A 26,682-nucleotide genomic window follows, 5' to 3' on the forward strand; every position below is an offset into this window, starting at 1 on the left:
TCCCCTTGCCTGCATTGATATGTTTTTCTTAGGCTTTGCCGTTTTGATTGGTGAACATGGTATCTCCTGGTTCTCTTTATTCTTTGTAAGGTGAAGACATTTCCTCCCTATGTTTACGAAGGCCATGGAATTTAAATTTGTTCCAAGCGTGGGGCAAGAGACAAGGGATCAGTGGAGGCGACACCAGGTGCAGGCAGAGGATGAGGTTCAGGGTCCAGAATCCAGTGTGGGGAGGGCAGAGGGAGGCAGAGTTTGGGAAGGAACTTGGTTGCGTGGGAGGTGGGAACTGGGAGGGACCCGACAGACTGAGTTAGCACAGCTGGGTGTGGGGGGCAAAGGACTCCCACAGGTACAGGATGACAATGACTTTCAGTGAGCGCTTAGGGGTTCCTGCGCCCCTCCCCAGTGAGGATGCCGGCCGGACAGCGTGCCTGCGGTGCCCAAGACAGCTCAGCTCCACTAATTTATGGGCTGCAAGGTGAACAACCCGTGAGCGTGTCACTAGGGAACCAAGTCCAAGGCCAAAACAATGCAGTGATGATGCAGGAACACTGAGGGGTTACTACAGGCCGGCACAGTTCTACGCACTTATGTTAGCTCATTCACCTTAAACAACCAGCACAAGAAACCGAAGCAGTTAGGTAGCCAGGGAGGAGATCGAAGTCCTGGACTCCAACCCAGGAATTCGGGCTACGGAGCCTAACCGGCAAATACAGAAGTTAGCGTGGGAGGGGGGAGATGGAATCGGAGGACACACCCACGCCACAGCAGAACCCGCGGCAGAGGTGAGGACGCCGTCGCCCGAGGGGCCGCACTTCGGTTTCAAGTGACTCCCGAGGCGCTCACAACGGCTACCCTTTCCTGGGCCCCCGCTGGGCCCGGCGCCGCTTACCCCCGGAGCGCGGCGCTGTCACCGCTCCGTCCCCCGCCTTACGGAGGAGGAGGCTGGCGCGCACAGCTCGCCCCCGACCCAGCGCCGGGCCAGGCCCACCGCGGAGTTCGCGGCCCACGTGGCGCCCGGGGAAGGGGGCGGGGCCAGCCGGGGGCGGGGCCTGGGGCCACGGAGACTGGCGCGGCGCCGCTGGGGTTCGGGTGGGGTCGCACCTGTTGCGTGGTCCCCCTCTGGCCAGCCACGGGAGTCCGGCAACACATAGCCAAGGCGTGTCGAGAGAAACCCGGACGAGTTCCGGGTGCTGCTGGCTGGGGGAGCACGTGGCCTGCCCGCTTCTCCAGTGCGTTGGCTGGGGTGGGGGGTCGGGACGCCGGGGTTGCCCGAGGCCACTCGGCCGGCCGAGGTCGGCTGCGGTTCGCCCGCAGCCGGCTGGAAATTTTGAAAAACTGCCCTACTTTCCCCAATCCAGTGCCAGGTCACGGCCCTTTGGAGCGACTTGGCCGGGGTCTGGGGCCCAGCCCCTCTCCCCTCCCTCACGACCCGGGCTTCCCCGCTGTGCAGACCCTCGCGGGCGGCTCCCCCAGTGCCCCTCGGGATTCAGGCGGCATGGCCTCGGGTAAGTGTGTGCGCGTGTGTTGGGGCGAGGGTCCCTGCACTCAGAGGTGCTTTGGCCAGGCTGACAAGAGTGTGGGGGTCTTGGCACAATCTGCAGGACCTCGGGAAGAGGCCGGGGAAGCGGAGCGAGTGTGGAAGGGGAAGTCAGAAGCGGCTGGGGGTGGGGTGGGGGGGCGTCCCTTCCCCAGACCCCAGAAGAGCCCCTGGCTTCCTGGGAGGTAGCTTCCGCCGGACCGTGGAATTTTCCCGAGGCAGGCCCCTCCCTCCTGGGCTGGGATTCTCCGTTCCACTCCCTCCTCCGGGAGCTGGGCCGCCCCTGGAGCCGGGGGTCAGGTGGAGGAGCGGAGGGGGCAGAGCTTCGCCTCGAGGCGCCTGGTTTTGGACGGAGCGCGCCTGCCCCGCCTTGCCCTGCGAGGAGTGGGTTCTGAACTAGGCGAGCTCGGCCGGATTCCCCTGTACGGCGGTCTTCTGCTCCCCGGCTGGCTGGAGCAGCCAGCCTGGACTTTGGAGCCCTGGCCGGGGCGGGGGGAGGTTTCCTGAGCGGGGGTGGGGGGTGGCGGGGTGCGGGTGCGGTTAGCGGCGAGCTGGAGGCCGGCCCTCCCCGATCTGGTAGTCTCCACCCCGCCCCCCGGATCCGGCCGCCGTCAGTCGCGTCACTCGAGGGCTAAGGGGCCGGGATGGAGGCCCCACTCGCCGACGTTGCCTAGACAACATCAGAAATCGTGGCCAGGGCCTCTTCCGCCTGCGGGGCGCTGCTTCCTGCATCAGTCACTCCCGCTGGGGGCGGGGCGGAGGAAGGGGTTGGATGTGGCAGAGCCAGGCCCCAGCCGGTGCGGCTCAGACTCCCCCGCTGTCGCCGTGGCCCCAGCCATGGCATCCTATCCGTCTGGCCCCAGCAAGCCCAAGGCCAAGTACCCCTTTAAGAAGCGGGGCAGTCTGCAGGCCTCGGCTGCCGCCGTTCCAGGTGAGTGTGGGCTTCCTGTCCCCAGGCACTGGCTCTGCCTCACCTCCACCGCCGCTGGCTCCTGAACCACCCCCTCCCCTGGGGGGCGGGAACCCGCCTTCCCTGGCACCCTGCGGCTGCTGCTGGTGCCTTGCCCTCAGTCCCAGCGATGGCTGGCTTGGGAAGTGCAGTGGGGAGGCAGGCGAGCTGGGGGGGTGCCAGGTTTCTGTGTCAGTGATGCTGCTCCCCGTAACAAGGAGTGGGTGCAACGAGAGGTGTGTGTGTGCACACGTGTTGGTGTGCGCATGTGGGAAGACTGCGTGTGAAGTGTGTGTGCGTGGAGTAGAGGCGTGGGGGCCTTGACCGGCAGGCTCAGGCTTCCCCAAGGGTATTTTCTCTTTCCAGGACCCCACTTGGAGACTGCTCTTGCTGAGGGTCTGAATGGGGGCTCCCCTGCCTCTGCCGCAGGCCCATTCCTGGGGTGGGTTGTGAGCCCCTTCAAGGGGGTGGGCTGTCCTTGGGGGTACCGCATGGCCCCTGCACCTCTTGGTTGAGCTCTCAGGCTGTAGGCGTCTCTGCAGCATTGGGGCAGGCGGTGTGGTGCGGCAGTACCTGCCTCCCGGGGGGCTCAGCTGCCCAGGTCTGTGCTTGCTGAGACTGTCAGCCTGCCGCCTGCGACGCCCCAGGCCCCGTAGCTGAGGAAGGACCCTCCCCTACCTGGCTGAGCAGGTCGCCCTCCCAGCCCCTGGCTTCCTACCCTAGCTCAGTCACCCTCCTGCTGTGTTGTCTTATGCTATTGAACTTGCCTGGTCTGAGGTCTCTGCTGCCCTGGGGTTCTCTGCACAGGTCCAGGCCTTTCGTGTGTCCTAGGGCTCGGTCTGTCCTGGTTGCCCTGTTGCTGAACAGGAGACTTTCGTGGGTGGTCAGAGGGTGCTTGTCTGATACTTGTGGGTCACAGCCTTGGGCATCTCCCTGCCTACTGAAGCAATCTTGGTGGCCAGGATGTTGGAGTTGGTGGGAGTGGCTGGGGGCAGCCCCATCTGGCTTCTGCTTGACTCCCCTGTGTGAATGTGGGTGTGTGTATCTGTGGTGCTGCGGCCAGAGACCTCCTCCATAGCAGGCAGCCGAGCCTTGGAGCTTGGCCTGGGTGCCTGGCTGTCATCTCCGGTGTACCCTTCAGAGCTCTATTCAATGGCCAGCAGACCGGCGGGATGGCTGTGGCCTCTAGAACCTGGCTTGTAGCTCCCAACGCTGCTGTGGAGGCCCTGGGCCGCCAGCTGGGGGCCAGGCTGAGGTTAGGGCCTTCGCGGCAGCTGGTGAGGAGCCAACACAGACCAGCCTCTTGCAGGAGATTAGGAGTCAGCTGGGGCCCTGTGTGAGGGATCAGAGTCCTCGGGCAAGCAAGGACCTCGCACCCTGGGCGTGGGCTGATACCCATCTTTCCTTCCTCTTCCTACTCTGCCCTTTTGCAAGAGTGAGCGAGCATCGCCCCTCTCCTGCCCTTCCCTGCACCGCCGCCTGGGCCCTGAGAACCTCCGCCGTGCCCAGTGAGGGGGGCTGTGCGCTGGCACGGAGCCTGGTGTTGTGCGGGGCTCCTGCGGAGGTTCATCTCGCCGAGCCTCCTCCGGCAGCCAGGCGTGTGAGGCGGGCAGGGACTGCTCACTGCCCCGCTTGGAGACGGCTCGAAGCCTCGGAGAGGTAGAACTTGCTGGTGAGCGGGAACAGAGGCAGGCAGGAGAGCTCCCGATTCTAGTCCCCCTTCTCCAGGACAGCCTGACCCGTCCCTCCCTGCGGGCTCGGAGCAGGGGCTGGAGGCTTGGGGGGTGGGCGGGAATCAGACCCTGGGCAGTGCAGCGGTGCGAAAGCCTCAGGGACTCGCCCCTGCCCAGACCAGGCCACGTGTCCAGCTGCCAGCCAGCTCCTCTCCCCAGCGAAGGCCATGTCTCAGGGGCCCTGTGGTCAGGATGGAGACAGTGGTGAGCAACAAGGCCACTAGGCCGAGGAAGCTGGTGTGCAGCGGAGGAGGGCTGGGCCCCTTTCCTGTTCTCCCCTCCTGCCCTTTGGCCAGCTGGGCCCTGCCTGCTCACTGTCCCCTTGGGCAGTGGATTTTAAGGAGGCTTGGCCCCTCCCTGCCAGCCTGCCTGATTCAGCCCTTCCCTGCTTCTCCCCTGGGAGCCTTGCATGTGGCGGGGGGTTCTCCCTTGCCCTGCAGAGGTGAAGGCCGGGTTCAGTTCTGGAGTTCCTCTACCTCCCAGCCCACAGGCTGCTTCCCTTGGTTTCCAGACTCCCCTGAAATCCCCCCAGCCCTCTGCTCACAGCCATCCCAGGCTCTCCCCTGCCTGCAGCTGCACTTGGTACAGCCCGTGCCGGCCCCTGAGCCGTCCTGGGGGACTGGCTGAAGCTTCATTCGACAAACAGGCAGGCCAGGGGCACAGGGCTGCTGGCCGGAGCTGCCTGAACTCTGCAGGTAGGGTCCAGGCAGGGAGCAGAGTAAGCAGGGGGCTGGCTCCTGCATCTGGGACAGGCACCTCCCTCTTCCCTTTGTCCAGTCTTAGGACCAGACCTGGAGTATCGGGCAGTGGGCGCAGACTTTAAAGCTGGTTACCTCCAGTGCTCTCCTGAGCCAGGCTGGAGGGAAAAGAAGGTGCTGGAGGGAGCTCCCCCTCCCCACCCCCAGGCTGGCTGGGTACGGAGAGCTCCCTGCTGGGGAGGCTGGGGCTTCTGAGCCCAGGGAGGTCTTTTGGGGTGAACTGGGAGCTTGAGCAGCCCTTAAAGACAAGCAGGTTCAAGGCCTTTTGTGTTAGCCTCCTGGTGGTGAGACGAGAAGTTTTGCCCTTGATGGAGAAGGACCCTTGGCTTCTGATGCTGCCTCCCCCAGGGACCTCCATGGGGCCTCTGGCCCAGATCCTGGGGCCTCTGAGTGCCACAGACTTGTTTGTGGCAGCTCTCTTCGGAGGGGCAGCCAGCAGTGGGAGGGGCAGGCTGGGCCAGCCACATCTTGGCAGCCCTGGGGGCCTGGGGAGGAGGCAGGACTCCCCCCACCGCAAGTCGTCTCCTCTCCTCCCCCTCTTCCCGAGGGAGCTGCTCCCTAGGTCTGAATGGCAGTGCCCTGCCCTCTGGGTAGAGGAGCTGCTAATCCAGGGCAGCTGATCCTGGGTTGCCTGCCCCGCGAGCCACAGGCGGGGGGACCCTGGTGCAGCCACCTGGCCCTTCTGGCCCTTCGTGAGTGCCTGGTGTGTGTCTGTGCGCATCTCTGTGTGCCTGTGCACATGTATGTGCGCGTACAGGAATGTGCCTGCTTCTGGGAGGCAGTCACATGGGGGACGTTCTCATGGCCCAAGGGAGCGGACCCTAGTCCAGGATTCAGGTTCTTATTTAAGTAGTGAATGAATCTGCTGTTCTGGGGGTAGGCGCAGGCCCTCTACCTATGGCTCTGGAGTGGGTGAGGACTCCCTGTGCTGAGGGAGAGGTCCTTTGGGAGCCTCTCTGGAGGGACCGCCCACTTGCCAGGCCCTGACCTTTCTCAGGGACTGGCTCCGGGGTGGGCAGGAGTCCAGGGCTTCCAGGAGTGCGCAGGCCCTGCCCCTCCACCCAGTGACCCTGGCATCGCTGTCTCTGCAGAGGCTCGGGGTGGCCTGGGGGCCCCGCCGCTGCAGTCCGCCCGATCCCTGCCGGGCCCTGCCCCCTGCCTCAAGCACTTCCCGCTTGACCTGCGCACGTCCATGGATGGCAAATGCAAGGAGATCGCCGAGGTACGGCGCCCTGCGCCCCCATGCTCGGTTGGCCCTCACCCCGTGCTTGGCTGCTCCCAAGTGCCCCATGCCCCTGCTGCCCTCACCTCTTCCCCAGACCCTGCCGGGGAGGCCCGGGCTGACCTGTGTGACTCCCCCAGGAGCTGTTCACCCGCTCGCTGGCTGAGAGCGAGCTCCGTAGCGCCCCCTATGAGTTCCCGGAGGAGAGCCCCATCGAGCAGCTGGAGGAGCGTCGGCAGCGGCTGGAGCGCCAGATCAGCCAGGATGTCAAGTGAGCCGCAGTGCCAGTGGCCGTGCCCTCGGGCTACCTCCGCCCCTCTCCACCTCTCTCCCCGTCCTCCCTTGGGGGCCCAAGGGGAGGTTGAGGAGCCCTGCGGCTTGAGCTCAGGTCTGCTCTCTGGGTGTGCGGACCGGGTGCGGGGGCCAGCCCTGGCGTTCTCTCTGACCCCTCCCCTCGGTGCCTCTAGGCTGGAGCCTGACATCCTGCTGCGGGCCAAGCAAGATTTCCTGAAGACGGACAGTGACTCGGACCTGCAGTGAGGAGGGCGGCGGGGTGCGGGGAGTGGGGGACTGAGGCACTGAGCGGGCGCCCCTCAGCTGCTGGCTCCAGGCCCTCCCTCACATGCCTCCTCTCCCTTCTGCCCTAGGCTATACAAGGAGCAGGGCGAGGGGCAGGGTGACCGGGGCCTGCGGGAGCGGGATGTGATGTTGGAGCGGGAATTTCAGCGTGTGACCATCTCCGGGGAGGAGAAGTGCGGAGTGAGCAGGGGCCGGGGTTCCTGGGAGCCCGGGCAGGGGGCGGGGGTGGAGGATGGAGGCTAGAGAGGGTAGTTTTCTTCCCACAACCCTGGAGGTTGGGGGGACAAAGAGAGTGACTGGGAGCCCCTGGGAATGGTGGGAGTATCCCCTGGGGTCAGGTCCTGCCAGAGGTGGGCAGAGAAAGGCCTGGGGGGTGGGGGTGGAGCTGAGAGTGAGCCCGTGTCCTCGGTTCCAGGTGCCATTCACAGACCTGCTGGACGCCGCCAAGAGTGTGGTGCGGGCACTCTTCATCCGGGAGAAGTACATGGCTCTGTCCCTGCAGAGTTTCTGCCCCACCACCCGCCGCTACCTGCAGCAGCTGGCCGAGAAGCCCCTAGAGACGCGGACCTACGAGCAAGGCCCTGACACCCCCGTGTCGGCTGGTGGGACCCCAGTCCCTGCCCCACCCCAAGTGCCCCACTCTTCAGGGCTCCTGGGTCCGAGGGTCCCAGCCCTGTCTACTTCTCCCACTTGGGCCAGGCTCAGGCCAGCTTCTTGGCAGCCTGGAGGGGAGGTGGTGGTGGTGGGGAAGCGTCACGCTGTGGCCTTTGATGCCTGTCGCTATCTGCAGGGCCTCTGAGCTGGGCAGAGGGTGGCCTGGGGGAGCCTGGCCCTGACGCTGCCTTCCCACCCCCACAGATGCCCCGGTGCACCCCCCCGCACTGGAGCAGCACCCGTATGAGCGCTGTGAGCCGAGCACCATGCCTGGTGACCTGGGCTTGGGCCTGCGCATGGTGCGTGGTGTGGTGCACGTCTACACCCGCAGGGATCCAGACGAGAAGTAAGAAGGGTGTGGTGTATGGAAGAGGGGTACCCAGATGTGGGAGGCTGTGCTGCCTAGGGAGGGGCTGCAGGGCCTGGCTTGCTCTCCTCACCTGAGTTCCCCTACATACCAGTTGCTCCGAGGTGGAGCTGCCCTACCCTGACCTGCAGGAATTTGTGGCTGACGTCAACGTGTTGATGGCCCTGATCATCAACGGCCCCATGTGAGTCCCTGCCCTTCCCAGACACTTGGCTTGCTCTCTAGCCCCAGCCCTGCCCCGGGCCTAGTCTCGTGCCCCTCCCTAGTCCCCGAGCCCAAGCCCCCTCCGTCCGCAGCCCTCTCGGCTGCCTCCTCCCTTGGCTCTGCTGCCTGGGCCTCCCTTCAGGGCCTGAGCCCTTTGCCTCATGGTCCTCCTGCCCAGAAAGTCATTCTGCTACCGCCGGCTGCAGTACCTGAGCTCCAAGTTCCAGATGCACGTGCTGCTCAATGAGATGAAGGAGCTGGCCGCCCAGAAGAAAGTGCCGCATCGAGACTTCTACAACATCCGCAAGGTGGGCTCTCTGCGTCCCGCCCCACCCCTCTGCACACCGCCCTCTCCAGGGCCTGGGAGCCCACCCGGTGCCCAGTGGGGACGGTCCTCTTCCTTCCTCCTGCCGCGCTCCCCACCTTCCTGGTCTCTGCTGGACCCAGTGGCTCCCCGCCCCACCAGGTGGACACACACATCCACGCCTCGTCCTGCATGAACCAGAAGCACCTGCTGCGCTTCATCAAGCGGGCAATGAAGCGGCACCTGGAGGAGATCGTGCACGTGGAGCAGGGCCGCGAGCAGACGCTGCGGGAGGTCTTCGAGAGCATGAATCTCACGGCCTACGACCTGAGCGTGGACACGCTCGACGTGCATGCGGTCTGTCCCAGCGGCAGGGGCTGAGGGGCTGGCTTCGCGCCGTGGGGTGGGGAGGGTTGGGGTGGGGCAGGGTGCGGGTCAAAGGTGACCCGGCCTGCCCCTCCCCCCTAGGACAGAAACACCTTCCATCGCTTCGACAAGTTCAATGCCAAGTACAACCCTATCGGGGAGTCTGTCCTCCGAGAGATCTTCATCAAGACGGACAACAGGGTGTCTGGGAAGTATTTTGCTCACATCATCAAGGTGAGGAGGCATCTCCGGGTATCAGGGGGATACCTGGGTATCGGGGCTGTGATAGGGGGCTGGGCGGGAAGCCTGGACGTGACCGCCGCTCCACACGCGCCTGTAGGAGGTGATGTCGGACCTGGAGGAGAGCAAATACCAGAATGCGGAGCTGCGGCTCTCCATCTACGGGCGCTCGCGGGACGAGTGGGACAAGCTGGCGCGGTGGGCCGTGACACACCGCGTGCACTCCCCCAACGTGCGCTGGCTCGTGCAGGTGCCCCGCCTCTTGTGAGTGTCCCTGGCCGTGGGAGGGATCGTGGGGACCACATTCAAGGCCCAGGACCTGCCTCCCGCCATCCTGGCATGGCTGAGCCTCCCTGTCCCGGCCGAGCTCTCTGGAATGTGAGGAAGGGGGCCTCACGGCCCCACCTGTGGTCTGTCCAGCAGCCCCCCACCCTGGGGTGTCCTCGCCTTCCTAGTGTGGTTCAGGTGTGCCGCTGTGCCCTCCAGCTGGGCTCTGCCCCGTACTGGCCTGCCGGGGGTGCGGGCCCTGACCTGCATATGCCCGTGCGTTGTGTTGCTACAGTGACGTATACCGGACCAAGGGCCAGCTAGCCAGTTTCCAGGAGATGCTGGAGAACATCTTCCTGCCTCTGTTCGAGGCCACGATACACCCGGCCAGCCACCCGGAGCTGCACCTCTTCCTGGAACACGTGAGCAGGCGGCCCAGGGCTGGGTGCAGGGCTGACCGCCCACCGCGGTGCCGGGCCTGACCGTGGGCTCCTGTGCCAGGTGGATGGTTTTGACAGTGTGGATGACGAGTCCAAGCCCGAGAACCACATCTTTAACCTAGAGAGCCCCCTGCCCGAGGCTTGGATGGAGGAGGACAACCCGCCGTATGCCTACTACCTGTACTACACCTTTGCCAACATGGCCACGTTGAACCACCTGCGCAGGTGCCTCTGCTTGCCGCATGGCCTCTCACCCAGCAGGCCTCGCTCTGGGCTCTCTGGACTCATGACCCACATACGGCCTCTGTGCCCGGACCGCATGGGCTCCTTCTGTGTCCTCGGGGCTCCATCCCTCCCCGCTTACCCCAGGCCCGCAGGCACTGGTGGGAGAGCACGTGTGTGCGGGGCGGGGGCCCGGGAGCTCAGGGGGGCCCGCGGCTGACCCTGTCTTCGTGCTCCCCAGGCAGAGGGGCTTCCACACGTTTGTGCTGAGGCCGCACTGCGGGGAGGCCGGGCCCATCCACCACCTGGTGTCAGCCTTCATGCTGGCCGAGAACATTTCCCACGGGCTGCTCCTGCGCAAGGTCAGGCTCTGCGCCGCCCTCCCGGCCGGTCGCCTTCCTCCGGGGCATCACCCGGGCCCCTCGGCAGCGGGTCCTCCCCTCCCGGCCCTGAGGTGGCACTCCTTCCCTGGAGCACTGGCATGCCCCCCGCCCCGGCCTCCAGGCTTGGGACCCCCACCTGGATTCTGGCCGTCACTCACCCTGTGCATGTCGGGGCCGGCCTGGGCCCCCGTCCTCCTTCTCTCTAGCCTGGCCAGGGCCTCAGGGACCCACAGCCCCCGCGGCCACCTGACAGGCCGTCCTCCGTCTCGCACGCTCAGGCCCCCGTCCTGCAGTACCTGTATTACCTGGCGCAGATCGGCATCGCCATGTCCCCGCTGAGCAACAACAGCCTCTTCCTCAGCTACCACCGGAACCCGCTGCCCGAGTACCTGTCTCGGGGCCTCATGGTCTCGCTGTCCACTGATGACCCCCTGCAGTTCCACTTCACCAAGGTCAGAGCCAGCAGGCAGGCCTCCCCTCCCCTGCGCTCTGGGTTGGTACTGCCCGCTGCAGGTGGAGTGTGGCTGGAGGTGGGAGGGAGTTGGAGGGAGGGGCGGCACGGCATGGCGGGGGCCTGCCCGTCTCAGGGAGCCTGGCCTGTGCAGGAGCCCCTGATGGAAGAGTACAGCATCGCCACCCAGGTGTGGAAGCTGAGCTCCTGCGACATGTGTGAGCTGGCCCGCAACAGCGTGCTCATGAGCGGCTTCTCCCACAAGGTATGCACCGCCCTCCTGGACTGCCCCTCCGCCGCTCTGCACTGGGACTGACCTTGGCCCTGGGTGGCTTGGTGTGGTGCATGGGCCCGTGGGGCTGGCTGCAGCTGTGCCTGTTGCCCACCCTGCCCCACCTGACCCCGGCAGGTGAAGAGCCACTGGTTGGGACCCAACTACACCAAGGAGGGCCCCGAGGGCAATGACATCCGCCGCACCAATGTGCCAGACATCCGCGTGGGCTATCGCCACGAGACCCTTTGCCAGGAGCTGGCGCTCATCACGCAGGCCGTCCAGAGTGAGATGCTGGAGACCATCCCGGAGGAGGCGGGCGTCGCCACGAGCCCGGGGCCCCAGTGAGCCCGCTCCGCCTCGGCACCGTTGCCGTGTTTTGTGCTTGGCCCCCTCCCGTCCTGTTGTGGTCACTGCATGTCTCTGTCCTTTGTTTCTGTCCCGCATGTCTCTGACCGTGTGCTGTCCCTGGGCCACCCCACTGAAGCTGGGCCCGGGGAACCTGCGCTTCGCTATCATGTTGGCCCAGGTGGCTGCTGATGGCCGAGACTGGAGGGCGGGCCCTGCTGGTGGTCCCGTCCTGGGGCCCTCGGAGGCCTGGCTGTCCTGTGGGTGTCCTCAGCGTCCGTGGAGACTTGTGGTGGTCGTGGGGCTTGTTCCCTTTAGCCTGTAGGGTCTAGCCTGGGCAAATCCGAGCCTTGGCCAGGCCGAAGTGCTGGCCCCGTCTGTTTATGTGGCAGAGGGCAGTCAGGTGGGCTGTACCTCTGCCTTGGGCACGGTGCAGCCGAGGGTCTGTGCTCCGTGCTGGGTAGCGTCAGGCTCAAGGCCGCCTGGTCTGAGGGGGTGCACTTGGCCCGGAGGTGCAGGACCGTCACCTCCACCGAGTCACTGCCCAGGCACTGCCCAGCAAGCCGCCTTCTCCGTCCCTTCCCTGGCCTGCCTGCTCTCTTCTGGTGTCAGCTTCTCGTGCCTCTGTGGGAGGGGGCAGCCGCCCTGTGCTGTGTCAGGGGCCCCTGCAGCTGGAGGGTATTGGATCTGCTCCCCGCGGTGGCCCCCAGAGCTTCCACCGGACCTGGACCCCCGCCGGCCCCCCGTACTGTGTCCCGAGGTCCTGCTGTGAAACACAGTGTTTCGTATGAGCCACCTTTCCTAGTGCATGAGAAATAAAGAGTATTTAAGTAGTGGGCAGGTGAAGTCTGTAGGGAGGGGGTGGGGGTGTGTGGCGGGTGGGCCCCGACGGGGGAGGGCTGCGGGAGAAGCTTTCTGAGCCCTTATCACGCCTGCCCTGTGCGGGAGCACACCTGGCCCCAGGTGTGCAGCAGGCACATCCCTGTCACACCAGCGAGGGGGAGAGTGTCCCCTCGCCACCCTCTACCCTCTCAGTCCCAGCCTCACCAGACAGCCTGGTAGATACGAGAATCCGCACCTAAAAGCAGTCCTGGCAAGTGTGGGTGTGGGGCTTCCCCCAGGGCACTTGTGAGGATTGCCCTCTCCCGGCCTGCCCCTGCGCTCCCTCGTTGGTGGTGGGCAGTGTGGCCAGGTGGCTGCCGGCTCCCGTGCATGTTCTGTTGCAGGAGCTCTGAGCAAGCCTGTGCGTGCTGATTGTGTCCTGCACCTGCTGGGCTTCTGTCTCGTGGCAGGCGTGCAATTTCCCAGCATCTCCGAGGCCCAGAGGAGGCTGGAGGCTGCGGCCCGTGTCACAAGCCAGGCCCCAGGGGAGCTGACGGCTGGCTGGTACCGCTGAGGGAAGAGGCAGCTGCCTTCAGGACAGTCAGCCCGAGGCCGCCGGAGCCCGGGTGACGGAGGGACTGGCTGGGGAGCAGCGGAGGCTGAGGGGCTTGCCGACTGTCGGCTGCCCTGGCAAAGCCCTCTGGGTTGGCAGGAGGACACGTCCGCCCCTGGCCCAGGGGCTGCTCAGGAGCCCCCTGCCTGCTGAAGGCCACTAGCTAGGCCTCCTGGCTTCAACCCCAGGCCCCCAGGCCCTTCGGTCCCCAGATCTGCCTTGCCATTCACGCATCAGGACTCACAGTGAGCGAGAGGCTGGGCAGCTCTGGCTGATTGCTGGTTGGGGCCATGGCCTTTGGAGGTGACAATGGCCAGAGGCAGGGCCTGAACTGGGGCCCAGCGTCCAGGGCTGCTGCCAACACAGCCTGGTCTGCCCGAGGAACGCTGATCTCATAGTGATGGGAAGTGACTTTCTTTTCTTTTTAAATATTTGTTTATTTTATTTGACACAGAGAGGAGAGGCTGAGAGAGAGAGAGAGAGGGGTCTTCCATCCGCTGGTTCACTCCCCAGTTGGCCAAAATGGCTGGAGCTGCGCTGATCCGAAGCCAGGAGTCAGGAGCCAGGAGCTTCCTCCAGGTCTCCCACATGGGTGCAGGGGCCCAAGGACTTGGGCCATCTTCTACTGCTTTCCTAGGCCATAGCAGAGAGCTGGGTTGGAAGTGGAGCAGCCAGGACTTGAACTGGTGTCCATGTGGGATGCTGGCACTTCAGGCCAGGGCATTAATCCACTGCGCCACAGCGCCGGCCCCGGGAACTGGCTTTCCAAGGAGGCCAGGGTATTTCATAATGCTCATGAGCTTTGTGAAATGAGGCGGAGTTAGAAGATCTTTCTAGAAGGTTCCTTGAAGGCAACAACGGCCAGACCACTTGCCGGCACTCAGTTTCCTTTATTTGCTCATAGGATGCGTCATTTAACAGATCCTGCGTCCCCCTTGCTTGACTTGAGGCCTGGCCCCAAGCAGTGCTCATTCAAAGAGGTGTCAGCAGCCTCTCCACAATTTCAGTTTCTCAGAAACTTCTTGAACACTTACCACAAACAAACAATCTTAAAATAGAAAGGCTATAATAACTTTTCCTACCTGAAAAGAAAAACATTTTTGCTCAAAAAATTTGGAAAATAGAAATGAGAAGAAGAAAAATCACTCCTACTCTGCCGATTTCAACCAGTATTTGCTCAGCTGCGTGCCTGAAATATTTGTGTGGGTTTATATATATACATTTAGTTAGTTATTTGAAAGGCAGAGTTACAGAGCAGAGGGAAAGATCTTCCATCTGCTTGTTCACTCCCCAGATGGCCACAACACCTGGGGCTGGGCCAGGCTTCAGCCAGGAGCCAGGAGCTGTATCCGGTCGCCCAAGTGGGTGCAGAGGCCTAAGCACTTGGGCCATCTTCCACTGCTTTCCCAGAGCTTGTTAGCAGCGAACTGAATCAGAAGTGGAGCAGCCAGGACTTGAACCAGCACCCCTATGGATTGCCAGCAGTGTAGGCCAGGGCTTTAATCCGCTGTACCACAGTGGCGGCCCAATTGTTAAGATCTTAATTGGTATACTTTTGGTGTTTAAGGTTATCTTTTTAAAAAGACTTTATGTATTTATTTGAACATCAGAAACAGAGAAGAGGAGAGAGAGAGAGAGAGAATCTTCCATCCCCTGGTTCACTCCCCAAATGACCGAAATGGCCGGGGCTGGGCCAAGCTGAAGCCAGGAGCCAGGAGTTTCTTCTAGGTCTCCCAGGTGGGTTCAGGGGCCCAAGCACTTGGGCCATCTTCCACTGCTTTCCCAGGTGCATCAGCAGGGAGCTGGGTCAGAAGTGGAGCAGCTGGGACTGGAACCTACACCCATGGGATGCCGGCATTGCAGGTGGCAGTGTAACCTATGCCACAGTTCTGGCCCCTTAATTATTTTATTCCTCTCTCTCTTTCGTTTTAAGGTTATTTTAGCACGTGTTTCTACATTTCATTAAAATACCCAATAAATGTAAACTTCAATTGCTGTGCCCCATGGTGAGCTTGACCCTGATTCTGTGTCACAGCCGCCCTCTTAGTAACCAGGACCTAATGTCAAGGCTAACAGTGTGCCCTCTGGAGCCAGGCCGCCTGGGTTTGAATTCTGGCTCCGCCCCTTTCTTGCGGTGTGACCCTGGGCATGTGACTTCCCCTCTCTGTGCCTCTATATACGTCACATGGTTCTCAGGGGTTGAGTCCCTGGATAGAAAGCACAACATAGACACTCCATAAATACTTGCTATTATACTTACATCTTAATTTTTACTAATTTGAGAGAGAGAGAGAGAGATCTTCCATCTGCTGGTTCACTCCCCAGTGTCTACAACAGCCAGGGCTGGATGAGGCCGAAGTGAGGAGCCTGGAACTCAATCCAGGTCTCCCATGTGCGTGGCAGGAGCCAAGTATCAGAGCCGTCACCTGCTGCTCCCAGGGTGCACAGCAGCAGGGAGCTGGAATCAGAAGCGGATCCAGGAAAAAATAAATAAATAAAAAGAGACCCAGGACTCACACGAGGCACCCTGAGAGCGGACATGGCCGTCCCGGGCGGTGCCTTCAGCACTGCCCCGGACACCTGCCGCTGTCACCTTTCATTGAGGTCCTGCAGGTTAGTCCCTTAGATGCCCACGAGTGTAGTCACCGGGACCAAGATACAGTTTCCTTTCTGCTGTTGATAGCAATGAGCCCGAGTGCTTTGCTGGCCCTCTGCCTTGCCACACCTCCCGGCGGTCCTGCCTCCCTCCATCTCTGGGGATCCCATCACGGTCCTGGTGCCTGCCCAGGTGTGGATGCCTCTGAAACAGGCACCATGCAGTCAGGGACCAGGGCCTCTGCCTCCCACATGGACAGTGCAGGGGACCATGGCAAAGGAAATTAAAAAGTCTCAAGCAGGGGGTTGGTGATGTGGTGTAGCAGGTGAAGTGCTGCCTGCGACACTGGCATCCCCTGTGGGCGCCAGTCATGTCCTGCTGCTCCACTTCTAATCCAGCTGCCTCTCAATGGTCTCGGAAGGCAGCAGAAGACGGCCCAAGTGCTCTGGCCCCTGCACCCACATGGGAGACCTAGAGGAAGCTCCTGGCTTGCTCCTGGCCCAGCCCCACCCATTGAGGCCAATTTGGGGAGTGAACCAGCAGATGGAAGATTTCTATCTGTAACTCTATAGATAGATAAATAGATAGATAGATGATAGATCATCCTTTGAAAGGTTTCAAACAGGGGCCAACAGTGTTGTAAAAGGTCTCAGCATTGAAATAAGGAAATAGACCTGCTTTGTTCCAGAAGCGAGACACACCCTGAATGAAATTTGCACAGGGGCACTGTCCCTTGTAGGGTTACAAAACCGTATGGACACGGGCAGAACGGTGAGGGGTGGGGGGCCTGTGCAGGGCCACCTCCCACCCAGCCCTGCACTGGCTCGCCTCTCTGGCGCCCCCTCGTGGGGGAATCGAGGAGTGCAGGGGGTCCTGAGAGAGACTTGAGGAAGTGGCAGATTTGCTGATTTCTCTCAAAGTACCGCCTCGTGTGTGAACGGCTTTCTGTGAAATTCCAAAACAGGTTTAAGCACAAATCACATGGAAGGCAACGTGAGAGCAATTCCGCTGGACTTAGAAAGCCCTGGGCGGCCGGGACCCGCAGGGTGCCTGCAGAGGGGGAGGAGCCAGGGGCCCTGGCCTTGTGGGCCTTGTGGGCCCTGCTGTCCCCTCAGGAGGGGCGGGGGACGGTGGAGAGCTGAAGGGAAAAGGGGGTGGGGCAGCGCAGTAGGAAAACACCAAAGTGGACATGGAGAAACATCTGACAGAACGCCTGCGCAGGCCGCGCGTCCAGGTTCGCGTTTGTTACGCGGGCTGCCCACACACACGTCTTTATATTTGACAACAATTTGCACGTTGGGTTTTTGGCAAGAGTTCCAGAATGCGCAGGGTGCTGGAAGGGAAATCCTGGCCGTGGTGAATTAAGTGAGTTACTCATAGGAAACATTTGCAAAGCCGCTTTTGTGCGGAGAGCAGAGAAGTTCTGTGTGACGAGTGAATGTGCGTGCGTTTTCATGTGTGTGCCAGGGTGGGCGGGGGCAGCCCTCCGTGCCACGCCCCTGTCTGGTTTGGGAGCTCTGGGTTCAAAGCGCCATTTCGGGGTACAGCTGTCGCCCATTCATGGCGAGCTCCTGGGCAAATCATCCGTGCTCTGAAGCTTGAGAGCTCTCTCTCTCTCCCTCTCTCTGTCTCTCTCTCTCTCTCTCCCCCTCTCTCTGTGTCTTTTTAAAGATTTATTTATTTATTTGAAAGTCAGAGTTACAGAGAGAGAAAGAGGTCTTCCATCAGCTGGTTCACTTCCCATATGGCTGCAACAGCCAGGGCTGGGCTGATCCGAAGCCAGGAGCCAGGAGCTTCTTCTGAGTCTCCCATGTCCAGTCCAAGTCCTCTGACTGCAGGTGCCCGTGGCACTGGCACAACGCACCCTCTGCCTAGCCAGCTGGCATGCTCAGACTCGTGCAAGGCCACGCCCTCCAGAGCATCTGCATCCCACCTCATCTGATGTCAGTGGTGCCAGCCAAGATGCTGTCAAGGTGGCAGGCCTTCGGGTTTGTTTTTTTTAAGGATTTATTTATTTATTTGAAAGGCAGAGTTACACAGAGGGAGCAATGGAGAGAGAGAGAGAGAGAGAGAGAGAGAGAGAATCAAAACTTCCTTCCACTGGTTCATTCCCCAGATGACCAGGGTTGAGCCAGGCTGAAGCCAGGAGCCTGGAACTCCATCGGGTCTCTCATGTGGGAGCAGAGGCCCAAGCACTTGGGCCATCCTCCTCTGGTTTTCCAGGTGCATCAGCAGGAAGTTGGGTGGGAAGCCGAGCAGCTGGGATGGGAACTAGCACCCACACGGGATGCTGGCGCTGCAGGCAGGGGATTAACCCGTTGAGCCACAACACCTGCTGGGCCTTCGGGTTTCGTCAGGTAGTGGCCAGAGAGCCAGGGACAAGGCCCACGGCACTTGTTTGCACAGCCTTGTCCACCGACAGGTCGCATTTCCTTCTTCTGCCCACACATCGCGTTACCACCCCCCCCACCCCCCCGCCAACGTGCACACCTGAGTCGGGATTCAATAAACCGGTTTGAGTCTCCAGATCCTATTCCTCTTCACCTGGCTGTGCCCCTGGCACCACCATGCTGGTCTCCTTGACCTCTCTGAGACCCGGTGGCCCGCCAGCTGTCCCTTTGGGGAACATCTGCAGCCTGCTGGCCTGGCTGATCGTGAGTCCCCAGCTGTTTGCTTCCCTGCAGTGTCCCCCTTGGCACTGTCGCCTCCCTGCTCCCCAGCGGCCCAGGAGGCCGCCTCCTGCTGCACACGCCTGGCCCACCGCTGCTCTTGGCTCAGCTCCTGGCATCAGGAAAGAGGCTGGGAGCGGGGAGAAGCATGTGGGGATGACTTCTTTTGTGAGATACTGGCACTGTGGCACAGCAGGGTAAGTTGCTGCCTGCGATGCTGGCATCCCACGTGGGCACTGGTTTGAGTCCCAGCTTTTCCACTTCCGATCCAGCTCCTTGCTAATGCTCCTGGGAAGGCAGTGGAGGATGGCCCAAGTGTTTGGGCCACTGCACCCATGTGGGAGACTCAGAAGAAGCTCCTGGCTCCTGGCTTTGGCCTGGCCCAGCCCCAGCTGATGCCACCATTTGGGGAGTGAACCAGTGGATGGAAGACCCCTCTCTGTTTCTCTATCTCAGTAATTCCGACTTTTAAATAAATAAGTAATCTTAAAAAAAAAAAAAAAGTTGGGGCTGGTGCTGTGGCACGGTGGGTTAATGCCCTGGCCTGAAGTGCTGTCATCCCATATGGGCGCCGGTTCGAGACCCAGCTACTCCACTTCCCATCCAGCTCTCTGCTATGGCCTGGGAAAGCAGTAGAAGATGGCCCAAGTCCTTGGGCCCTTGCACCCACGTGGGAGACCCGGAAGAAGCTCCTGGCTCCTGGCTTTGGATCGGCGCAGCTTGGGCCGTTGCGGCCAACTGGGGAGTGAACCATCGGATGGAAGACCTCTCTCTCTCTGCCTCTCCTCTCTCTTTGTAACTCTTTCAAATAAATACATAAATCTTAAAAAAAAAAAAAAAAGTCGACCAGAAGTGGCTTGGTGGGTAGTGAGCAGGAACTGCGGTTTTGAACAGCTTGGATCAGCCTGGGTCTCCTTCGCCTCTGTTCCCAGGAGTCCATGGGCAAGGCCATGCCAGTCCATTGAGTGTCTTTGTACGTGTAGGAAATGATGCCACTTCCTTGGGTGGGCCCCACTGCGTGCTGGGCGCAGGTTGGTGGTCAGGCTGGCCATCCGGGGGCCCTGGGGCAGTGCACAACCTGCTCAATCCATGAGGCCCCCAGGTGCAGGCACCACTCCACTATTACCAATGCCGCCGGCTCTGGTGTCACCCAGCTGGGGCGAGGAGTTCCAAGGAGCGTCTTCCCTGAGCTTGTGAATCCACGCAAGTTCCGCCCACACCCCCCTAATCCCATCCTGCGGCTGAGCAAGGCTCAGTGCCCACAGAGCTCCCCGGGGCTGTGGGAGTGTGCTTATTTATGCCCAGGTATCTGAAGAATCCAGGTGTGTGGCTTTCTCGCATGAGTGCTGGAGCACTTCTGTGCAGGTTAGGAAAAGGTGAGTGCGCTGGGAAGACATGGCGCTGACAGGGCCTGAGCCTGACGGCACCTTGGGTCTGGGGTTTGCTGCCAGTTCCTGGGCGAGCCGCCTGCAGGCTGGACTTCAGCGGCCACCAGCACCCAAGGACAGGGAGCTTTTGGTGCAGTTCCCAATTTGTCCACAGGGTGGCGGTAGTGAGACTCTTGTCAGAGCAGCAACTTTTGCCTGCAGCTCCCTGTCCTGGGGCCCCGGCCCGGGTGCCCTCTACAGATACCCACGCCCACCAATTTAGACGCATTGGGCATCCGTGGGGCCCCACTGCCCTGGCCTGGTTGGAAAGGCTCTTTGACTACTCCCGCTCTGCCCCATTATCTGACAACTACATTCTCCAGCTTTGTGGGCCCCATGGGGTGAGGCCATGTTTTCTCTATCAGCAGATCCTACCTGGGCTTCCAACCCCGCTCCCCTCCCGCCCTGTTCTTCATCTGCAGGGACTCTGCACGTTCCACGATCATTTCATCTCAGAACTTCCTGGAATGCTCAGAGCTGGGAGGAAGGCCCACCTGTCACCCCTATGTGCTGGTCGCAGCCAGGGAGATCTGGCGCCTTGCTCCGTCCAGGACAGGGGGAGGAGGGAGGCGTTCTGGGACGGTCCTAGGGGCGGGTGTCTCCCCCTCGGCCTCCGTGCAGGCCACAGTGGAAGGAGACAGCCCTGTCCCTGGTCCTCAGCCGAGAGCCTCTCTGGATGGGACCTAGCGACAGGAGCTGAGTGTGTTGGGGCCAGAGGCTTAGTTCATGACATTTAGTCCAGGATTTTGCTCCTTGGGTGTGCTCAGCAAATGGCACGGGGCAAGGAGCTTGGGGCTCTGAATTTAGACCCGAGGGAAGGGATGAGAGCAGCTGGTACCCCTGGGAGTTTCTCGTGTGTGAAGTGCTGTGGCAGGGACTTCACATGCGTGAGCCTGGTGAAGAAGACCCCTGTACTGTGGTTTACCCAGAAGGGAACAGGGCACAGGGAGTTAAGTAACCTTCCCGAGGTCACACAGTAGTCAGTGGGGGGAGGCAGGATGCCGACCCAGGAGGTCTGGCTGGAGGCGGTGCCCCTACCTGTTGTCTCCCACTGCCTCCTTCTAGGTTCTGTGGATGAGGTGGCCAAGGGACCCTGGATGGCTGGGCAGGATGGGAGCTGGTCCCCTGGACTGAACCGGGAGGCTGGCCGCGCCTGCTCTCTGCAGCACCACCTAGTGGATTCCTGTGTGGAGGACCTTTAGGTACCGAGGTCGTTGCTGTTTGGATGGGGTTAAGCCCCCAAAGTGCTGTAAGCTTCGCCCTCCGTGTGGTGGTGTTGAGAGGCGGTGGGCCTTTAAGAGGTGGGGCCTCATGGACAGTAATTTGGTGAAGGGGCAGCCGTCTCATGAATGGGTTAATGCTGCCTCTGCAGGGCACGTGGCTACAAAGGTTCAGCCACCTGGGTTTCAGCCCTGGTGCACACGGCCCTTTCCCTCGCGGCTTCTCCTCCACTATGCTGAGCGGAAGCAGCCAGGCTCGATTTAAATAAATTCACTTAGAACATAGGCTACGTGATTCCCGCTAGACAAAGCTCCCCTGGGCAAAACTGACCCATGGCGTCAGGCTAGCCGTTACTCCTGGGGAGCATGGGATGGTTTGGGGAGTGTCTGGGGGCTCTGTTTACATCTGAGTGCTGGTGACCCAAGAGTGTTGAATTTCACACATCAGCTGTGCCCCTGTGACGACCCTTAGGTCATTATAATGTCATTGTGATAAAGTCACTGTGGCCAACACTCCCACTTGTGCAGTTTTTGATGTAGTTGACACTGCAATAAGAGTTTTAAAAGGGGGCCAGCATTGTAGTACAGAGGGTTAAGCTGCTGCCCACGACACCAGCATCGCAAAACAGAGCACCTGCTGGAGTCCCTGCTGCTCTGCTTTCGATCCAGCTCCCTGCTAATGCACCTGGGAAAGCAGCGGAGGATGGCCCAAGTGCCTGGGCCCGGGCCACCCACATGGGAGACCCGGATGGAGTTCCAGGCTTCTGGCTTCCGCCTGGCCCAGCCCCAACCATTGAGGCCATCTGGAGAGTGAACCAGCAGATGGGAGATCTCTCTCTCTCTCTCTCTCTCTCTCTCTCTCTCTCTCTGCCTTTCAAATATATAAATCTTAGGGGGAAAACGGAACTTAATGAAATTATGGGGAAGGTTCATGGCAGCGCCCAGACCACAGAGCTGCTGCCCTGGCAACCGTGATGGCCCAAGGTAAGGGAGCTTGTGGGCCCAGGGCGGTGGTGCAGCCATGGGGGAGCCTCAGGGAGAGCAGGTGGGGCCCTGGCACCAGGGAGGGAGACACGGCGGTGACCCTCAGAGTGAGCAGCCTGGCCCTGAGGAGGGTGACCGTGAGGCAGGGGACAGGGAAACAGACTGCAGCCTCCTACGGAGTCAGGGTTGACGTGGGCACGGTTGCCATGAGGCCGTGGGGCCATTGCTGAGTGAGAGCCTGTGTCAGTCCGCTTTCAGAATCCCAGCAGCAGGCTTTGGGTTTCCTGTCTTTGTTTTAAGTTTTAAAAAGATTTATTTATGCCGGCGCCGCAGCTTAACAGGCTAATCCTCCACCTTGCGGCGCCGGCACACCGGGTTCTAGTCCTGGTTGGGGCGCTGGATTCTGTCCTGGTTGCCCCTCTTCCAGGCCAGCTCTCTGCTATGGCCCGGGAGTGCAGTGGAGGATGGCCCAAGTGCTTGGGCCCTGCACCCCATGGGAGACCAGGAGAAGCACCTGGCTCCTGGCTTCGGATCAGTGCAATGCGCCGGCCGCGGTGGCCGTTGGAGGGTGAACCAACAGCAAAAGGAAGACCTCTCTCTCTGTTTCTCTCTCTCTCACTGTCCACTCTGCCTGTCAAAAAAAAAATTTATTTATTTATTTGAGAGGCAGTTACAGACACACACACACACAGGTCTTCCATCCTCTGTTCACTTCCCAAATAGCTGCAATGACTGGAGCTGGATCAGGACTCGAACCAGCGCCCATTTGGATGCCGGTACTGCAGATGGCAACTCATCCTGCTACAGCACCGCGCTGGCCCCGGATTTCCTTTTACCCGCCCTATCCACACACCGTCAGGCCATTGCTTTCTGAGTAGTGTTCTTTAAATTGGTTTTAAATAAATTCACTTAGACCTCAGCCTCAGTACAACCTCACACTCATGAGGATGGCTGCAATAAGAACAAACACGGACAGTAAGTGTTGGGAAGGACACGGGGGCACTGGAACCCTTGTGATTGCTGTGAGAACATCAAATGGTGCAGCTGACGGGGACGGAATTCAGCGCTTCTTCAAAAATCAGGCGTGGAATGAATGCAAGGCCCCACGGGGCCACTGCTGGGGCCACCCCTAGGAGAACTGAGCCTGGCCCCGGGGCAACTACGTGTGCACACTTGTGTACAGCAGTGTCAACTGCCAGCAGGTGCAAAGAGCCCGAATGTGCACCCATGAACAAACGGTTAAAGGGAAGGTGACATATCCATACGATGCAATATTTTTCATGAAAAGCCATGAAAAGTAATTTATAAAGTCCTGACACAGGCTAAGGCATGGATGAACCTTGAAGACAAGGGGCCAGCCTTGTGATGTAGCTGCTTAAGCCATCACTTGTAACACCGGTATCCCATACCAGAGTGCTGGCTGGAGTCCTGGCTCCTTCTCCTCCTCCTCTTCTTCCTCCTCTTCCCTCCCTCCTCCTTCTCTCTCCCCCTCCCCCATTCCTCCTCCTCCTCTTCTTCTTCTTTCTTATTTTTAAAATATATTTATTTGAAAGTTGGAGAGGGAGAGAGAGAGAGAGAGATCCAGCTATCTTCCATTTGCTGGTTCACTCCCCAGATGGTCATAGTTTGCCAAGGCCAGGCCAGGTTGAAGCCAGGATCCAGGAGCTTCACTGTGTCTCGCATGTGGGTTCAGGGGTCTAAGCACTTGGGCCATCCTCTGCTGTTTTCCTAGGCACATCAGCAGGGAGCTGGATTGGAAATGGAGCAGCTGGGACGCAAACTGGTGCCTATATGTATGCTGGTGTTGCTACCTGCTGTGCCTCAACACCAGCCCTGCTTCTGTGCTTTGGACCTAGCTTCCTGCTCATGTCCCTGGGAAGGCAGTGAAGGATGGCCGCAGTGCTTGGACTCCTGCTGCCCACATGGGAGTTCTGGGCTCCTGGCTTCCACCTGGACTTGTTCCAGCTGTTGGAGTCATTTGGGAAATGAACTAATAGATGGAAGATTCTCTCTCTCTCTCTCTCTTTCTCTAACTCTGCCTTTCACATAAACAGAAAAAACAAGCCAACAGTACATGAAGTGAAAGAAGCCAGACACACAAGACCACCCACTGTAGGAGTGCATACATCCGGAATGTGCAGCCTAGAAAAACCTGTGGAGACAGAACACGGACTGGTGGTTTCCAGGGGCTGAGAATGGAAGTAAAGGGAAGCAATTGCCTAATAGGTATGGGGCGTCTTCCTGGGATGATAAAAATGTCTGGGACTTAGATAAACGTGGTGGTCGCCCAATATTGTGTGCGTGCTGGTTGCCACTGAATTGCTCACTTTAAAATGGCTCATTTTATATTATGTGACTTTCATCTTACTGTAAAAAGAAATGTGAGAAAAAACAACCAGCCTCGGTCTTCTTATGGTCGCTGCAGACCTCCTGAGGAGGTGGTGAGGGGTTAAGTCGTAGGTGCCTCGCGGGTCATCGATCAGCCATTCAATGAAGGTGGCCATTAGTCTCTGAATGCTACTTGCTGGGGCTGCAGTAGGGATGCCCAACGTCTCCCAGGCGATGTGGCTCACGTCCCCGGGCACAGAACCGGAAGAGCCCCCACTGCTTAGTGGACAGAGCAGGTGCGGAGGTCCGCACGAGCCTGGAGGGGCGCCGCGCCGGGGCGGCACATCTGGCCACCAGGGGGCGCTGCTGGCGTCCTCGTCCCCAGAAAGCGGGCTCACCGGGTCACCGGTTGCTGAAACCTGTCACCCTCCCGGTGCCCATAGAGCGCAGTAAACCTGGGACGTGGCGGGGCTCCTCAATCCTGTCGCGTTGCTGAGAGGCAGGCAGGGCGCCGCACGGCTAGAGGAGGCCTCGAGGCTCCCTCTGTGGCCTGTAGGCCCTGAGGAGGAGAGGAGGCCTTGGGCCTTGCGCCTGGCTCCAGGCACCCCGTGGTCCTGCCTCGGCCTTCAGCGCAGGACCAACGCCTGCCCGACAAGCAGACAAGCAGGCGGAGTGCGAGCCGAGCCGGCTACGGGTGGGGTGAGGCTGCGCTCACTGCCTAAGGCCCGGGGAGCTGGGAGCCCAGGCAAGCCCTGACCCCTGAGGTGTCGGGCTGCCGTGGCCTCTGCTTTTTCACCCAGTAGTGGCAGTCTGCCGGAATCCCGGGTCGTCTACTGAGCCCCCTCCTCACTGCTTCCCTTCTGCGGGCGTCCCAAACCCTGGTACTCTGCTGGGGCAGAGCGGCCCCAGCCCAGGGACTTGGAGAGTCCCGCCTGTCCCCAGCTCCAGGTCAGACGCCCTGGTGCACTGTGGACGGCGCCAGCCTCCTGGGGCCACCCCTATAACCGGCTTTGCACTCCGGTTTTGGCTGCATCCTCTCTCCCTCTCTCCCTCCCTCTCTCCCTCCCTTCCTCCCTTCTTTGTAGTTAGGGAGGGAGTAATCCAGGAGATTTTTGCAGCCTGCTCATGTTTTTGTGCCCAGGGAGCCCTGCGCTGACGTTTCCAGCACCTGCTTTCTGGCTATGGTGTCCCTCAGGTGCATCTCTGCCTTGGTCCCTGCCTCCCTTCCCCTCATGTGTTTATGGGGTCTGCATTAACTACACTGGCCCACATGGGGGCATCAGCAAGTACATGGACAATAAGTGCATATTATGAAAAAACTGCATACGTTTCACTGTTTAAAAGATTTCTTATTTTATTTGAAAGGCAGCATTATAGAGAGAGAGAAGGAAAGAAAGATCTTCCATCTGCTGGTTCACTCCCCACCCAGGAACCAGGAGCTTCTTCTGGGTCTCCTATGTGTGTGTCCGGGGCCCAAGGACTTGGGCCATCTTCCGCTGCTTGCCCAGGCTCGTTAGCAGACCGCTGTGTTAGAAGTGGAGCAGCTGGGACTTCAGCTGGTGCCCATATGGAATGCCGGTACTACAGATGGTGGCTTAACTATGCCACAGCGCCAGTCCCAGATTTCAAACTTTTTTTTTTTTTTTTTGGCACCAAAATAAACCCACCCTTTAACGCCATTTCCCATGAACATATTGAAGTTCCCTCATTTTCCGGCCCTTGAAGTTGTGTTTCTTGCTGATGGTGAGTGCCAAGGACACAGAGCAGGCCAGGAAGCCCCCACTGTGCTTGGTGCCTGGGGTCTGTGGTCCGCTTGCGTGGTGCTGGGAAGTGGTCTGGAGTTGTTGTGTCTTTGGTTTCACCCTGCAGCCTTTAGCAGGCAGTGTGGCGTCCGGGGTAGAGCTAGGCTTGGGGTTCCCGGGGCTTGGACAAATACAACTTCCCGACCTGCTAACTGTGTGCCCTAGGGCAAGGTTCTTAATTCCCTAAGTGATTCCAAGAGCTGTTTGCAGACCGGTGAGAGAGTATGTATGGTAGATGTGTAATAGACACTCAGTAAGTATTGACTGGGATTGCTAGTGGCAGCAGCTAGGGCTTCTCTTGATTTTTGAAAAGATTTATATATTGGGGTTGGGGTCGTGGCATAGTGGGTTAAGCTGCTGCCTGCAGCACCGGCATCCCATAGAGGTGCGGGTTCGAGTCCTGGCTGCTTCATTTCTGATCCAGCACCCTGCTAATGTGCTTAGGAAGACAGCAGAGGATGGCCCAAGTGCTTGGGCCTCTGCACCCTTGTGGGAGACCTGGCTCCTGGCTTCAGCCTTAGCCCCAGCCATTGCAGCCATCTGGGGAGTGAACCAGGGGACAGAAGATTTCTCTATCTCTCTTAGAGACAGAGGGAGACACACACACACACACATCTTCCATCTCTGATTCACTCCCCAAACGGCCACTAACAGGTAGGTCTGGGCCAACGCAAAGCCAGGGGCCAGCAATTCCATCTGCACCATCTTCCGCTGCTTTCCCAGGTGCATTAGCAGGGAGCTGGCTTGGCAGTGGAGCAGCTGGGATCCGATCTGGTGCTCACGTGGGATGCTTAACTCGCTGGACCACAGCACAGGCCTCCTGGCTTTTTTTTTTTTTTTTTTAAAGAGGAATACAGCTGTTTGATAAATGTTATTGTAGTAGGTGATTTGGCTGTCAAGACACCCAGGAGCAGCGGCTGGTG

At 60.2% G+C, this 26,682-nt stretch overlaps 1 protein-coding gene across 4 annotated transcripts; it reads left to right on the forward strand.

The window, feature by feature from the left end:
• The first annotated feature begins 1,069 nt into the window (after window positions 1-1,069).
• Window positions 1,070-12,131, forward strand: AMPD2 (adenosine monophosphate deaminase 2). Of its 4 annotated transcripts, XM_062191907.1 has the most exons (19): window positions 1,070-1,232; window positions 1,362-1,508; window positions 6,072-6,202; window positions 6,343-6,473; window positions 6,670-6,738; window positions 6,850-6,961; window positions 7,197-7,383; window positions 7,640-7,781; window positions 7,897-7,986; window positions 8,185-8,314; window positions 8,473-8,667; window positions 8,779-8,910; window positions 9,017-9,180; window positions 9,479-9,605; window positions 9,685-9,848; window positions 10,087-10,207; window positions 10,507-10,680; window positions 10,834-10,944; window positions 11,089-12,131. In XM_062191907.1, coding segments are annotated over exons 1-19 (2,538 nt in total). In that variant the 5' UTR covers window positions 1,070-1,231; the 3' UTR covers window positions 11,299-12,131. The 4 variants fall into 4 exon arrangements, with proteins under 4 accessions (XP_062047891.1, XP_062047894.1, XP_062047892.1 ...); XM_062191910.1 differs by lacking the exon at window positions 1,070-1,232 and having other exon boundaries at window positions 1,288-1,508; XM_062191908.1 differs by lacking the exons at window positions 1,070-1,232; window positions 1,362-1,508 and adding an exon at window positions 2,095-2,471.
• The last annotated feature ends 14,551 nt before the right edge of the window (window positions 12,132-26,682 follow it).

Source organism: Lepus europaeus, chromosome 5, assembly GCF_033115175.1.
Source record: "Lepus europaeus isolate LE1 chromosome 5, mLepTim1.pri, whole genome shotgun sequence".
Lineage (NCBI taxonomy): Eukaryota > Metazoa > Chordata > Mammalia > Lagomorpha > Leporidae > Lepus > Lepus europaeus.